A 16,228-nucleotide genomic window follows, 5' to 3' on the forward strand; every position below is an offset into this window, starting at 1 on the left:
AAGGTGGATGATCAAACAACTCCCAGCCAAATTCCATCAAAACAGCTGCTGTGTGTCGAGCCGTATGTGGACGAGCATTGTCATGGAGGAGCACAACACCTGCAGTAAGCATGCCACGCCTCTTGTTTTGAATGGCACATCGCAATTTCCTTAGTGTTTCACAGTAATGGTCAGCGTTCACCGTTTCACCTCTGGGGAGGAAGTCAATGAGCAAAATGCCTTTCCTGTCCCAAAACACGGTGCACATCACTTTCTGTACCGACAGCGTCTGTTTGAATTTCTTCTTGACCGGAGATCCACTATGCCGCCAATGCATTGACTGATGCTTGGTTTCCGAGGTGAAGTGTGAAATCCACGTCTCATCGCCCGTGACGATCCTGTCGAGGAAATCATCGCTGTCATCATGGTACTGTACCAGGAATGTCAGTGCTGCTCCTGAACGTTTCATTTTGTGTTCGGGTGTTAGGTTTTTCGGCACCCACCTGGCACACAATTTTTTGAACAGCAGGCACTGCGTGACAATCTCATGCAACACGGATCGCGATATCTGTGGAAAAAAGCTACTCAACTCCGTAATCATGAAGCGACGGTTCTCTATGATGCGCTGCCGCACCAGCTCAACCAGATCATCAGTGATGTGGGACGGATGCCCACTGCGCTCTTCATCATGGACACTTTGACGACCTTCCGAAAACGGCCGACACCAGCGATGCACCATCTGCTTACTCATAATGTTCGGCCCATAGACCTCACAGAGCTGACGATGAATGTCAATTGGCGCAATGCTTTGTGCATTCAGGAACTTTATCACCGACCGAACCTCGCATGCGGCGGGAGAAGGAATACAAGCTTCCACTTCGGACCACTGCTGCCTCGCTACTGGCGCTGGGCAGGATCTGTCCGCCTGGCATATGATTGATACGTCTTAGCTCTGCTGCGCATGCGCAATTTACACGGCTCATTATGTTTACTTTCACGGGAAAAAAATAGGGAAACTTACTTTCTGGATGCGCCTCGTATTAACTTCCAAGTTATATAATATAATATTGTAACTTCCAAGTTATATAATATAATATTATAACTTTCAAGTTTTCAATATGCTTATTTTTTTTTTCTTCTCTTCAAATTTTGCCACCCTGGAAATTTTCTGCTCTGGCCCTGAAAATGTTGCTGAAAATGTCCACCACTGTTGTCCAGGCAGAGTTGTACTCAACACTGCATATCTCCATGTATTACACAGGAGCCAACTACAGGCAAAAGAAAGAGCATAAATGGCAATAATGTGGTGGGTCATTATCACTGCTACTCACTGTTATGTCCACTCTTTGTTACTCATCATCAGCTGACTATATTGACTTTCTGAAAGTATGAGGTTCTTTTTTACCATGTGTTTCATATTTGTATGTTTTCAATGAGCTGAGATATTCACATTTTTCAGGATTTTGAAGCAAAAGGATCACCTTATGTTTATAAAACATTAAAATGCTGACCAAGGTAAACTTTTATAGTATAAAAAATGTACATAAAAACGTAACATTTCCACCTTCAACAGGGTCTTCTTCAAACGAAACTTCACAATAAATTGATGAAAGTTACAATCATCATCTTATGTATACACTTCCAGACAGGGTCTATACACAAAACAACACGAAGGCACCAGTCCTTATCTTAGAACATTTCATTTCAGGAATTCCTGAGTGTGGAATCTCCTGACAGGTAATTGACACTACCTGACAGGTGATTGACAGGTACCTGGTAAGAGTTTTAAAAATGTCTACACTTCATCTCCAACAAGGGACAATTATGTTATAGTGACGCAGTAGCCTCAGAAAGAAAAAGAGTATGTCATTTCTTTTTCTTTGACACAAGTAACTCAGATGGAGGAACCAAAAAAGCTTAGAGGGTAAAACAATGAACGTGAGGTGGTGGTGTTATTTTGAAAGGGCCACAAACTGACTACCAAACAAACTTCTGTTCTGCACAACTCAACCATGCTGAGGATTCATTACTTTGAATATTGCTGGGGCTAGTTAATTGGTATAAAGTGTTACTTATCCAGGGCAATGCCAAACCTCACACTGCAAGAATAGTCATGAGCATGGACGTCCACAGGACTTTTTCCAGGGAGGGGTAAGAAAGTTGTTTTTTTTACCAGGGGGGCAAACAAGGCATATTTTCCTCAATAATAGTGTTGTTCCCTCAAAAAACATTGCTTAAATTTGAATTTATCATATTCATGCAATAATTAACACATATTATTGTGGCTGTAATGAAATTATATGTGAAAAATATATAATTTTTGGTCGAATTTCATTTTCCATGGGGGCATGCCCCCCCTCCTTTCCAGATGCCCATGTTCATAAGTATGGAAACATGAAATAACATGCTGTAATGTTCATGTTTCTGAAAGGTGTGAGGTGCAGTTCCTACAATGTTGTCATGAAATTATGCAATATGAACTGCAAAATGCAAAATAATCTCATAAACATGAAATTTAGAGTTTACTTTCTGATGCGACACTTTCTGAAGTCTGAAAGTTATGAAGTCTACGAGTTATGCAATTTACAGAAAATTGATCAAATTTTCTGTAAATATTTGAGAAGGAAGACTCCTTTACACAGGAATACATTTAATGCTTTGGTAACAACATAAATGTGCTATTAGAAGGGAAATGTTTACTTTTGTGTAATATATGTAGTTTTACAATCGCATTTAAGGGTTAATTTGCCATTTTATATGCTCCTTTTGATCCCAGTTTTTGTACCAAAAGCTTGATCTTTTATTCGCCATAAATATGTGGCCCTACTCATGAGAAGATATTTGGTCTAGGCATTAATTCGTGCACCTGGACAAGAGATGGCGTAACGAGCATATCGTCCCACAGTTCCGTGTATCCACACATATGTTGAAAACTCCTGTCAGCGCGCATCATTCGTAGTATAGGGCAGTTGATTGACGCGTCAACAACAGCATTTTGTAGTCAACTGAACATGGCGCAGTTCATGCCAGATAAAGTGTTTTTGCGGGGTGTTCTGCTTCATTACTTTAACATGCAGAAAAGTGCTACCGAAAGTCATCGTATTTTGGTGGAAGTGTATGGTGACCATGCGCTAGCTGAGCGAATGTGTCAGAAGTGGTTTGCATGGTTTAGAAGTGGTGATTTCGGCCTGAAAGACCAAGAGCGACCTGGACAGCCAAAAAAATTTGAAGACTAGGAATTGAGAGCATTGCTCGATCAGGATTCGTGTCAAACGCAGGAAGAACTTGCAGAAGAATTAGGCGTTGATCAAACAAGAGTTTCCAAATGCCTCAAAGCCATGGGAATGATTCAAAAGATGTCACATTGGGTTCCACATGAATTGAAAGACAGAGACGTTGAAAGACGAAAAACCATTTGCGAATTGCTGCTTCAAAGACAGAAAAGAACCTTGCATCGCATTGTTACTGGCATTATGAGAACCCGAAACGAAAAAAGGCCTGGATGAAACCAGGTGAACCAGGTCCAGCACAACCGAAACGAGATATTCACTGTGCAAAGGTTATATGAAAGGTGTGGTGTACTATGAGCTGCTGCAACTGGGTGAAACTATTAATGGAGAACGTTATTGACTACAATTAATGTGTTTGAAGCAAGCTCTGGCCAGGAAACTACCATAATGGGAGAACAGACATGATAAACTTATTTTTCAACATGATAACGCTCGCCCACATATCGCAAAACCGGTCAAAACCTATTTAGAAAATGTCGGATGGGAAGTTTTACCCCACCCGCCGTATTCACCAGATGTTGCTCCTTCGGACTACTACTTGTTCGATTGCATGAATAACGATTTGATTGGACAGCGGTTCACTTCTTCAGAAGATATCGAAAAATGGGTCTCTGACTGGATCGCTTCAAAGGATGAGGACTTATTTCGCCACGGAATCCGTAACTTGCCTGACAGATAGGCGAAAGTGGTGGCTCGCGATGGACAATATTTTTCTTAAGGTATTTATGTATTTTGTGTTTGAACTACAGCTTCAATGTGTGCGTAGCAACCGCACAAATTAATTCCTAGACCAAATATGGAAATATATTGTTGGTTTCAAAAGTGTTTGAAGTGGAAGTGGCTCAGTTTTGTGAATCTTGCTAATTTTATTTTCTTAAATTGATGAGATACATTCAAGTTATGAGGCCTCCTAATTTTTCTCCAGGAATGGAAGCAGATAGAAACAAGGGAGACTTAGGCCTGCTCAGACAAAAGCATTTTTCTTTTCATTTTCCTTAATATTTCTGCTATGATTGAATTCTACCATGTAAAGTGGAGAAAATTTATAGCATTTTGCATAGTGTAGCCAATCAGAAGAAAGCTGTACATCACATTGCAGATGTAATGATGGCAGAGTATGATGTACCCAATGTATCACTTCACATTTTTAAAAGCCAATAATTTCACTGAGAGGAAAAATGTTTAGGTACATATAAGTGGCATTGCTTAAATACGTCAATTACATCTATTCTCCTTTAAATGTATAAGTTATGAAATGAATGAAAACAACTTAACTCTGCATGACTTTCATGCAGTATATATTGTCTAATGTTTTCTGCATGCTTTACATCACAACCACAAATGTTAACGAGGATGTTACATGAACTTCCGTGTAAAGTATCTCTGCTACAAAAAATAGTACAAGATTTTTGGAAGCATTTACACAGCATATATGGTTACAAAAGTGTTAAAGGAAATTATTCCATCTAAAGCAGGCCTTATTGAATGTAGTTAACATTGGGTTGAAAATTGGCCAAATTTTAGAGTTCATGTAAATATGGTTTCTACTCATTTTCTTTGAAAACTTGATCCAGAGGCATGTGGAGGGGAGGGGAGGTCTTCAGGGTCACTTAAGCCCTCCCTGGACAAGATTAAAGCTAGTTCCTTACCTCTTGGTCCTAGCGGCTGTAATACAGTGTGTCCAAAAAGTCACGCAACTGAGACTTTGAACATACTTAACTTTTGTACAAAAGACTGATAGAGACATCAAACTTACACTTAACTTTGTCTATGCGGGTACTTTTAAAAATTAAACAAGAAAATCATGCTCTACGTGAATGTTCAGCGTGTGGCAAAAGTTGCTAAGGTGTAAAAATGTTTTTGTACAAAGTAAAAACAAACATGAATAAAAGACAGCTGCGGAGTATCTTGCAAAGATTTTCAATTTGTAATGATGGCCTGCCTCTGTGGTTAATTGTGGCATATTCATTAAAAAGTCTGTTTTTTTTTAAATTGCAAAGTGTACTGGCAAAATTGGTCATGTCAGAGGACAGTACAGTCATGTTCAAAAAATCTGTCGCATGGATTTTTTCTAAGTCCAACGTCTTACGAAATTATGTTGGTAGCTCTGAAACAAGGAAGTGTTGTGAAATATACGATCCTCCAATCAGAGTGAAGTTCGATTCGGAGAAACAGGAGGCGTGACTCACGGTCTTGTCCACAGGAAGTTCAACCAATGCAGCATTTCCAAATATGAGATAACGTTCCCATTGGTTAAATATTGTTTCAATAATGCGAATCGACAGAAAGATTGCGCAAAAGTTTACTTTGTCGTTTTAATGCCTTTAATCGTTTCAAATTAGTATTAAATTGTCCCAATTATAGTTCATGAGCTTAATATAATGTATTCATGTATGTGTTCGACAATCATATATCACTCATTAGAACAATTTTCACATTGTTTTCACTACGTGAGATGACATTTCATTTACATTTTCGATAAAATAGTGGTTTGGGTGTAATAACAGTTTTCATTAATTAATTTAGAGATGCATTTTTATTTGTTGAGTTAATGATTAGGTTAATTCGTTATTTTTCGCGAAAAGAGGGAACCGCAGCTGAAAGAAAATACACAACTTGTATTATTGAGGTCAAGAGTTCGTTTTAACATCATGTTTTGCACACACAGGCTAATCACGACTCGGGATACATTTAAATTGGAATCTGAAACATTATGCGACCTGACTGGAACTCGGGATAGGACACACTGATTACAAGACGTTGATACATTACCACTTGGTCTGGCGACCGCCAATAATAATAAGGGGTTGTGGGAGTGGGAGAGGGGTGACGGAAAGTAGAAAATAAATAGTATTTTTGGGGGTATTTAATGTTATATTTATACACAAACAAACCTAAGAAAATATTTATTTTGATACATGTGTGTGGGGGGTGGGGAAGGGGAAAAAGAGAGGGACAGAAAGATATTGGGAGAGATGGGACGAAGAGGTGATTGTGGAAAATGTTTTATTTGACGTTCAGTAATAAAAACAATCAAATCAATGATGATTATCTTATAGATACCATATTTAATGTAAATTTGTTTTAAACATGGAGGCGGGGAGCTGTTTGTTTTACATTAAGTGCAGGAAAACAAGTGGAGACACATAGTGGTTCGTACCTCACTTTAAACTGTAGGTCCAGGCCCCATTAGCCATTTTCTCACTCAATAACCTTTGTTTGAACGTTTGTTTTAAGAGTCGTTAGCAATCTTGTAAACCTTATTAACCTATCTGCTGTCTATCACAAATGTATTTTACAACCTGGAGTAGATTTTGATGTCTGCAATTTAGAACTTGACTTTCGTGGTAAGTAATTCTCTACCGTCTACTATAACAAATAAATCAAAGTCTACATATCTCATATTTTGTAAATGCGAAATGTCATTGTTAAATGTTACAAACTATTTCATATTCCACCGTTAGTTCCAGATTTAGCCACAGCATTCTGGAAACCAGCGTGAAACGTGTTTCCCAAACTTCCAAGGTCAGGTGAACCCTTATCAGTTGTATTGGATGCTTGTGAACATGTTACTTCATACGTCATGGTACTGTGGTGGATTTCTTCCCCTTCCCCTTTTACCTTGAAGGGAAGTGATCCCCGACTGGGCACGACGAATCAATCACAGAAAAGCAGACTGTCTAGTAAATCGCATGCCATGTATTATTTCGAGCTCCTAGGTTTTTGAAAGTGAATAAAGAAATGTATGTAACATTAATTCATAATATTTGACTTCTTTGGGTATTATTTCATGACTCTTTTCTACTTACTCCAATGAAACTTTTGTCTACTGTTTTCAGTAGATCAATAGGTGTTTTGAAACATCTACTGTGTTAAGATTTTCAAAAAAGATATAAATACAAAAAAATAATAAGGGGGTATGAAATTAATATTTACAGCCAAAATATTAAACTTAACATATTATACACTATACTGAATAAATTAATTTCACTTGCAGTTTCTCTACTGTACTGGTTTCAGTAGATCAATAGGTGTTTTGAAACATCTATGTTAAGATTTTTTAAATTTGAATTACAATTTGTGTACCTGAAAACTTAGGGTATTTTACACCCGTCACGCTATACGGGGTCCAGCCTCTTATCATGACAAAAATAAAAGCGTGTCTGAAAACTAAAATATCCTTACCTGGGTTAAAAGCTGAGCCTGTAAAGCAACAGACAGTCAGCACAAACAAGGAAATCACACATGCAGTCCTAGAAAGATTATACTAATAGTAGGTCCAGTCACCAGAGCCTCGTTAGTCTGCAAAATGCAGTTCAGGGTGTACTATATGGAAGTGAGGTTGGTTTAAATTTTAAATAGATATAAAAACAAATTGTTAGTGAGGAGGAATAGAAAGTTATATTTACAGCTAACATGCTGAGCTAAACACACTACAAGGGTGTAAGGGATGACCTTGCACGAAGTATGTACACCCAATTGTTGCTTCCACGTAGTACACCCTAGACTTCAGTTTGCAGACGAACGAGGTTCTGGCGACTGGCCCTATGGCGAGTATAGTTTTCTGTGTTGTCCTGTGTTTGGTCCTTGTGGGTGCTGAGTGCCTCTTTACAGCCTCAGCTTTTAACCGAATTCAGAATATTTTAATATTTTAGTTACAACACGACGTTACAGTTATGTTATTTTAGTTCTGGTAAGGGCTGGTGCAAAGTAGCCTAAGTGCTGACGCACCCAAAATTTTGAATTCAAATTCAAACACACTACATGCAATATTACATGTAGTACTGAAGAGAATATTTCACTTGTAGTTCCTCAACTATAATTACACATTAGGCCTACTGAAAGTGTTCAGTAGGAAATCATTGATTTTGAATAGATTTCCGAGAGACACAGTAGAGTACTACAATTGATAACAGTAGATTCAGTCTACTGTAGAAATTACAGTAGAAATTACGTAGGTGTGTAACGACGATGAGATTGAAACAGAGGTGAAAACAATGATAATGAAATGCAGAAGCGACCTGGAGCAAACAGGAACGTAGAATGTCTGTCAACGAGACACAAAAGTTGATCAAGCGATTGTAGCGTCAAATTTAGCTTAGAGCTCGTAATTGATATTTCTACATGAGCTCAACATACAAGTTACATACAATGAGAGAATTGAATTGAGTTTAGATCTCACGTGATATGAGTCGAAACTATTGTTGCACATTGAACTGTGAAGTGAATCAATATTCAATTCGATTAACTAGTGAATGGTGATGTGCTGAGATTTTGTAACGAGATGTGCCAAATGGCTGACAGTATAATAACTTATGGACACATTGATTTAATATATTTGAACAATCTTATAACGTGCGATTTTGCATGAAATTTTATTTCTTGAATCTACATCACTTCATTGCAAAGGCTACAAGGCATTTTATGGGTTGTAATTCACCGTTCGGTTAACTCTGCGATTTTTATTTCTTATTAAACCGAAAAATTATTTATTGCATTTTACTTATTACGAAAATTCGTATATTATTTGCTTTGCGAAATGTAGAGAATATATTGTTTTTCATGCTTTTACAAGAATACAACTATGCATGGTGAACAAAAAATAATGTAAAATAAATACTATTCACAAAAGGATGTCAATAGTATTTATTTGTTTTTTTTCTTGATAATTTTCCCTAAAATAAAAATGTATAACTTTCACTGTACATGACATTTCGTCGAATATGACACGGATAATTTTTATGCAGATCCTAGTAAAATGATGAGAAATTCAAAAACATATTCTGAAAAATTATTTTCAAAAATAACATTGAAAAATCATTAGAAAGGAGTGTTATTTTTTAAAAAAAATATATAACATTTTTATTTCTTTCAATTATTAATTAAATACAATACTTAGTTGCTGTATATAATAATAATAGGGATAATCGAACAGAAGTCGAACTTATAATCTTCGGTGTGTAATACTGATAGCCTATCACCGAACCACTTTACCAACATAAAAAAATTGAAGTTTTTTTCCTCGGAAATTACTGGTTAGTGCACGCTGGAACCTTGCCATATGAATATCTACCCTACCACTACAAGAAGCCACGTCACAACCTCAATTTTCGAAGTTGTAGCCTCTCCATGTAAAATGATTGCGTCGTAAATATAGTAGATTTTGCTTAAATGTTTTGTGACATTCATACCACCTTTATTTCATTTGCTACAAAGGAGCATTTGGGTGTGTTGTTTATAAGGAGGCGGGTGGGGATTATATTTCTAATGCATATTGAACGAATTGGTCTTAACTCATAATCATGCCGTAAGAAGGAACGAACTCTTGGGGTATTGGTTATCACAGTGGGTTGTCATTCTAATGGTCGTAGGTTCAAATCCGCACTGTGGCAAAAACTTTTCGTAAGCTTTATTCGTTCCCATTGTTACTATTTGAATTAGTCTTCTTTGAAACTAACAACGAAAGATTATACAATTAACTCTCTCTCTTTCAAAATGGTAATATGAGGACAGGTTTCTTATTATAAGAATTGGAAATTTTAGTGGTCTCAACACATCTAAAATCCAAAATACTAGATCGACGTTATTTTCTACTGAATTCTAAATCCACGTTATACACAGATAGGCTAATGGGGCCTGGACCTACAGTTTAAAGTGAAATACGAACCACTATGTATCTCAACAAACAGCTCCCTGCCTCCATGTTTAAAACAAATTTACATTAAATATGGTATTTATAAGATAATCATCATTGATTTGATTGTTTTTATTACTGAACGTCAAATAAAACATTTTCCACAATCACCTCTTCGTCCCATCTCTCCCAATATCTTTCTGTCCCTCTCTTTTTCCCCTTCCCCACCCCCCACACACATGTATCAAAATAAATATTTTCTTAGGTTTGTTTGTGTATAAATATAACATTAAATACCCCCAAAAATACTATTTATTTTCTACTTTCCGTCACCCCTCTCCCACTCCCACAACCCCTCATTATTATTGGCGGTCGCCAGACCAAGTGGTAATGTATCGACGTCTTGTAATCAGTGTGTCCTATCCCGAGTTCCAGTCAGGTCGCATAATGTTTCAGATTCCAATTTAAATGTATCCCGAGTCGTGATTAGCCTATGTGTGCAAAACATGATGTTAAAACGAACTCTTGACCTCAATAATACAAGTTGTGTATTTTCTTTCAGCTGTGGTTCCCTCTTTTCGCGAGAAATAACGAATTAACCTAATCATTAACTCAACAAATAAAAATGCATCTCTAAATTAATTAATGAAAACTGTTATTACTCCCAAACCACTATTTTATTGTAAATGTAAATGAAATGTCATCTCACGTAGTGAAAACAATGTGAAAATTGTTCTAATGAGTGATATATGATTGTCAAACACATACATGAATACATTATATTAAGCTCATGAACTATAATTGGGACAATTTAATACTAATTTGAAATGATTAAAGGCATTAAAACGACAAAGTAAACTTTTGCGCAATCTTTCTGCCGATTCGCATTATTGAAACAATATTTAACCAATGGGAACATTATCTCATATTTGGAAATGCTGCATTGGTTGAACTTCCTGTGGACAAGACCATGAGTCACGCCTCCTGCTTCTCCGAATCGAACTTCACTCTGATTGGAGGATCGTATATTTCACAACACTTCCTTGTTTCAGAGCTACCAACATAATTTCGTAAGACGTTGGACTTAGAAAAATCCATGCGACAGATTTTTTGAACATGACTATACCAGGTGTGCCTGTCATCTGTCTGTGTTATTTAACCAATACCTAGATGAACGAAAAAGAGTTTAAATTTATCATGTAAAAAACGAACCTACCTAGCCTTTTCTATGATAAATTTCAAATATTTTCTTTCTGAACATACATGTAGAGCATGGTTTTCTTGCTTTATGTTAACAAAAAATATCCATATAGACAAGGTTAATACCCAGTGTAAGTTTGCTGTCTCTATCAATTTTTGTACAAAGATTAGCAGGGTTGCTACGATTTTTTCATCATGAAATTCTGTGACATTTCCAGGTTTTCCAGTTCAAAAATTATTTTTTCCATGTTTGCTGTCATGGATATACTTAGGAGTAATATTAACAAATGAAAATTATATTAACGAGGAAATAAAAAGTAGGCTTAATTCAGGAAATGCATGTTACTTCTCTCTTCATAAACTTTTGTCTTCTCGTTTAATATCTAAGAAACTAAAAGTTAAAATATACAAAACAGTAATTTTGCCTGTAATATTATATGGATGTGAAACTTGGTCCCTTACATTGAAAGAGGAACATAAATTGAGAGTATTTGAAAATAAGATCCTTAGGAAAATCTTTGGACCTAAAAGGGATGAGGAGACAGGTGAGTGGAGAAGGTTACATAATTTAGAACTACATAATTTGTATTCATGTCCAGATATTATTAGAATGATTAAATCAAGAAGACTTAGCTGGGCAGGCCATGTGGCACGAATGGAAGAGGAAAGAGGAGTTTACAGGATTCTTGTTGGGAAACCTGATGGTAAGAGACCTGTAGGAAGACCAAGACGAAGATGGAGGGACAACGTTGAGATGGACCTAAAGGAAATCGGTAGGGATGGAAAAGAGTATATAGAACTTCCTCAAGATAGGGACAGATGGAAGGCCTGTGTTGCTGCAGCCATGAACCTTCGGGTTTAAGAAGGCTAGGGAGTTAAGTTAGTTTTAGTTAGTTTTGCTGTCATGATTTTTTTTTGCTTTTGAATTATATATATATATATATATATTTTTTTACTAAAGATACAGATCCATGAATTATTATGAATATTGAACACACTCAACAAACCTATCCACAGCAAGTTGTAATGATCCTGCAAGGTCATCACAATTATTTAGTTTCTGAGTGTATTCCATGTTAATTGCTAATTCTGTCAACGTTTTTTTAACCATTCATTGTAAATGTTGATAATGAGGTCAGGTGTTAGCATATTATGCTGAGTTGTAATGTTAATCAGGTCCTGCATGGTCACAAAGAATATGTAATGTTAATCTTATAATTGTATATTAACGTTTAGCAAACGTTTAATATTATAATATGTATTTATCGTTTGTGCCTTGAGCACGTAGTTCAATCTACTGCCGTAGAAATGGCCTTGCCTGCTCTAGCATGGTTCCACGTAATTCATGTGAATGTCGCTAGAGGCGCTACTTGAACCGAGGCTATATAATAAGAGGTAATTTTTTTGGGTCTATTCATCTTGCCTCTTGCTTGATTCTCCTACATGCACTGATGTATTTTTAGTTTTTCCATTTATTATTTTGTATAGTGTATGTCAAATGAAAATGTATTTAGTTTATTTATTTATTTGTTTAATTTTTACAGATGATACAACTGATACATCAGCTGGTCCTGTCCTGCAGCCATTTTTTCATACAAAAGATAATTACTTGTAATTTGTAATTATTTTTTGTTATGTGAACATAAGAAGTATTCTTATGCAAGATTCAAAAGATGTATTGATAGTTTATGTAGTTAATTATTGAAATTTCCAGACTACGAACTTAAAATATCTCTATATTAACATTTGTTACAATGTTGTACTTTTTTTCTTCACAAAACATTGCTGAGAAAAATATTAAAAAATGTCTGAAAATAAAAAGAAAATTTAACAAATTTTTGTTCATTGAAAAGAGGAAGTTTTGTAGATTTAAGAAATATGTGGCAAATAAAAACAAATTAAAAATATTTTTTCTATGATTTTTTGAAAAACAACCAAAAACCGCAGACCAGAGGTAAAAATGCTATATTATGAGGCCAGACCCGAATGTGTTAAAACTGAAAAGTGTAATTTTTCAACTACTTTCCAACGTGTTCCATAGAAATATGTATTATTTATTGAGAATGTTTTGTGTCCTACATTTTGACTTAATGTCCTACATTTTGGGACAGCATGTCCTACAATTACCTTACAGCGATCTGGTAACCCTATTCATTACAAACCAGCAGTGTCCGTGACTGTATAAGAAACACATGGTAGAAAGTTAAGAGATTACAAGGAAAACCTGTGGTAGTGATGCTTGAATGTATGTATGCTGTGGGATGCTTTTACAAACTAATCAATATTTTAATATTGTATGTAAAATATTGTATGTTATGTGGATGCCATGAAGGAGTTAATGAACACATATTGAAAAATGCAGTTTACACATGCAATTGTATTAATCTAAAATTAATCATCTTCAAGATGTTCAAACTGATCATGTTTTCCTTTCGGTAGTCTCACTACAGGATGTTCTATTAGCAGTCGTCATCTAAGGATGAAAAAGTGGAGGGTTAGAAGCCCTGAAAATGAATTTCTCAGTATATTAAACTTAGTGTACAAGGTCTTTAAGTTACCGTATATATTTATTAACATAAAGAGAAGGATTGACATAGGTTGGCCTTGATAGAAACAAGAAGCTTGCCCATCCATCTTACAGAATAGAGAGAGACAAAGGCTTTCCTGCACACGTAACTCATGTGACTTGACCATGATAAATTTCCATCTAATGTAATTCCCAGATCTTTAACAGTTTGTTTAAATTAAATGAGAGTTGAATCTACAAGAATGGAAGTTTGAATGTTAAGATCTATGAAATGTTTTCACTTTATCAGAGGCAATCAAAATAGCTTGTGATTTATTACGATTAATATGCATTCCATTGTTTAGTGACCAATTAAAAATCCTCTCTACATCCTCATTAACTTTTGGAAATTCCATCATTTAAAGTTACGGGGGAGGGGGTGGTGGAATAGCATAACTGCAACATAGATATGGTAATGGCAGTGTTTGAGGATAGTTGGAAGGTCATTGATATATAAGGTTAATAACAAAGGACTAAGTACACTTCCTTGTGGAATTGCACAAGTGATATCAGATAATGCAGAATATTTGCCAATTACCACACTTTGTTTATGCTCAGTTAAGTATGATTTGACCCAGTAGGTTGCAGAGGGGCTGAAGTTGAAAAAAGATTTAAGTTTGGTAATGAGTATATCATGGTTGAGTGACTGGAAAGCCTTCTTATGGTCCAACAAAACTAAAACTGTCACCTGTCTGGGTAACTTATTCTTTCAATCACTAATAATGGATCCAAATAACAAAAATTATTGAATATTAAACAAAAAGAGTTAATTATTATCTTCCCATCACCCCAACAAAATATTATTTAATAATATATATAATCATAATATCTAACCAAACATGTCCATTGCTTGTCTGATGTCATCTGTTATGTGAGTCATGGCCGTGCTAGTGCTGTGATTAAGTCTAAATCCCAACTGAAACAAAACGAGAACTTCCTTTGTATGTTATCCGATTTGATTGTGAGCAATATATTCTAAGGCTTTCGATAGAGGCAGGAGAATTCGGATAGGTCGGAAATTGTCAATGCATTTGACAAGGTCAGTTTTGACAAGAGGTAGAACATATGCAATTTTCCAACCATCAGGAAAAATACTAGAGCACAGAGAAAGGTTAAAAATGTCAGTGATGTACGGCAGTATATGAGGTAGAATCAGGTTTATTAACCCTATTGGAAGATTGTGAGCCCCTTCAGAACCAGATTTGATCCTACCAATTGCAGTTGCCACTTGAAACTTTTCAATCAGGTTAAAATTGAACCTTGCCACTTGAGTTTTACAGTTTGAAATAACTCTTAATAGTATAATTTCTATGGTCGTTTTTCTTTGATTTAGAGAGAGAGAGAGAAATGTGCACTTATTTCATCAAGAGAAAAAAGATGAGTAGGATCTCCCAGCTTTAAATTTCTTAATTTATTTCACAGTTTTCATGGGTTGCCTTGAAAATTCAATAGTTTATATGAGAACCACCTCTTTGTGTTATGCATGGCCTGATTGCAATTATCTCTAAGCATGCAGTAGTTATTAAAACTATCAGATGTACTGGGAGAATTCAGGTGCTTGTCAGCTTTGAACTTGCGGTGAGCCAAAGTGAGAATGCTGTCGGTCATCCAGGGAAAAGCTGGTCGTGTTTTTTATTTCAATTGAGCATATTTGTCAAAAAGGTGTACTTCCTGCTAAGGAAGTAAAATTAATTACTACGATACATTGTTAAAATTAGATATTTGTAGGATTTCAAGGGGAAGGGAGGGCTTCAACCCCCCTCCTTTCTCTCCAGCTTCGTGGCTTGGCAGAATAGCAAACAAATAAGGGATCTGTGCTGATCAAGTCAGTAGGGCATGTGACTGCCAGGTTCAATTCCCCAAGGTGGGTGATCTAAGCCTTCTCCCAGCCTTGTCCCTGCATAAAGCAGCTTAAATAAATTGGTAAAGTTGCCCCGTAATGTGGAGCTGATCTAATCACCTCCAAAAATGGCTGACATGGAGAATGTGTGGGTCTTACCTCCACATACCCTCTACATGGCACAGTGCAATGTGCACAAGGAACTTTACCTTACCTAAACAAACAAAACGACCTTACAGCTGGGTGGACAGATCATCTTCATTCACCATTTTTCTTATTTTAGATTTGTTTTCTGCCTCTCTAGCCTAATATTGACGTTGAAGATGAATGGTGATTAACTGGAATTGATGGACACACACAAAGGAACACCCAAGCCAAGGCTAGGAGTAGAACCTGGAATATTCAGTGATATGATTGTGGGTCAGTCACTCAACAGACACGGCCTCCAAAGCAGCTTTTTTGGCTTCCATGTTTATTTCAGTGATGGAGATATCAAGTGCTACATTAGGGCTAGAATGATGAAAATAACTGAAATAGAACTGCGAGATATGATCTCATTTGGTTCTTGAAATGGGTAGTAATTAATTATCATAATATGAAGCCTCAGAAGTTCTTCTTGCACACCTTAAATTTGTTATTTTCTCTAGTACCTGATTTCTGAATTCATTTTCCACATATCCACATTGTATAGTTATACAATTAAGTTAACCTTAACAATG

At 36.1% G+C, this 16,228-nt stretch overlaps 1 protein-coding gene across 1 annotated transcript in view; it reads left to right on the forward strand.

The window, feature by feature from the left end:
- Positions 1–12,880, forward strand: part of LOC145983930 (uncharacterized) — a 94,078-nt gene extending 81,198 nt beyond the window's left edge. Inside the window, exon 15 of the mRNA XM_083117096.1 lies at positions 12,648–12,880. Coding sequence (XP_082973222.1) covers positions 12,648–12,725 — 78 coding nt within the window. The 3' untranslated portion in view covers positions 12,726–12,880. The remainder of the gene's footprint in view (positions 1–12,647) is intronic.
- Positions 12,881–16,228: the final 3,348 nt, after the last annotated feature.

The sequence above is a fragment of the Lepisma saccharinum genome, chromosome 2 (assembly GCF_977018435.1).
Source record: "Lepisma saccharinum chromosome 2, izLepSacc3.1, whole genome shotgun sequence".
In the NCBI taxonomy this organism is placed as follows: Eukaryota; Metazoa; Arthropoda; class Insecta; order Zygentoma; family Lepismatidae; genus Lepisma; species Lepisma saccharinum.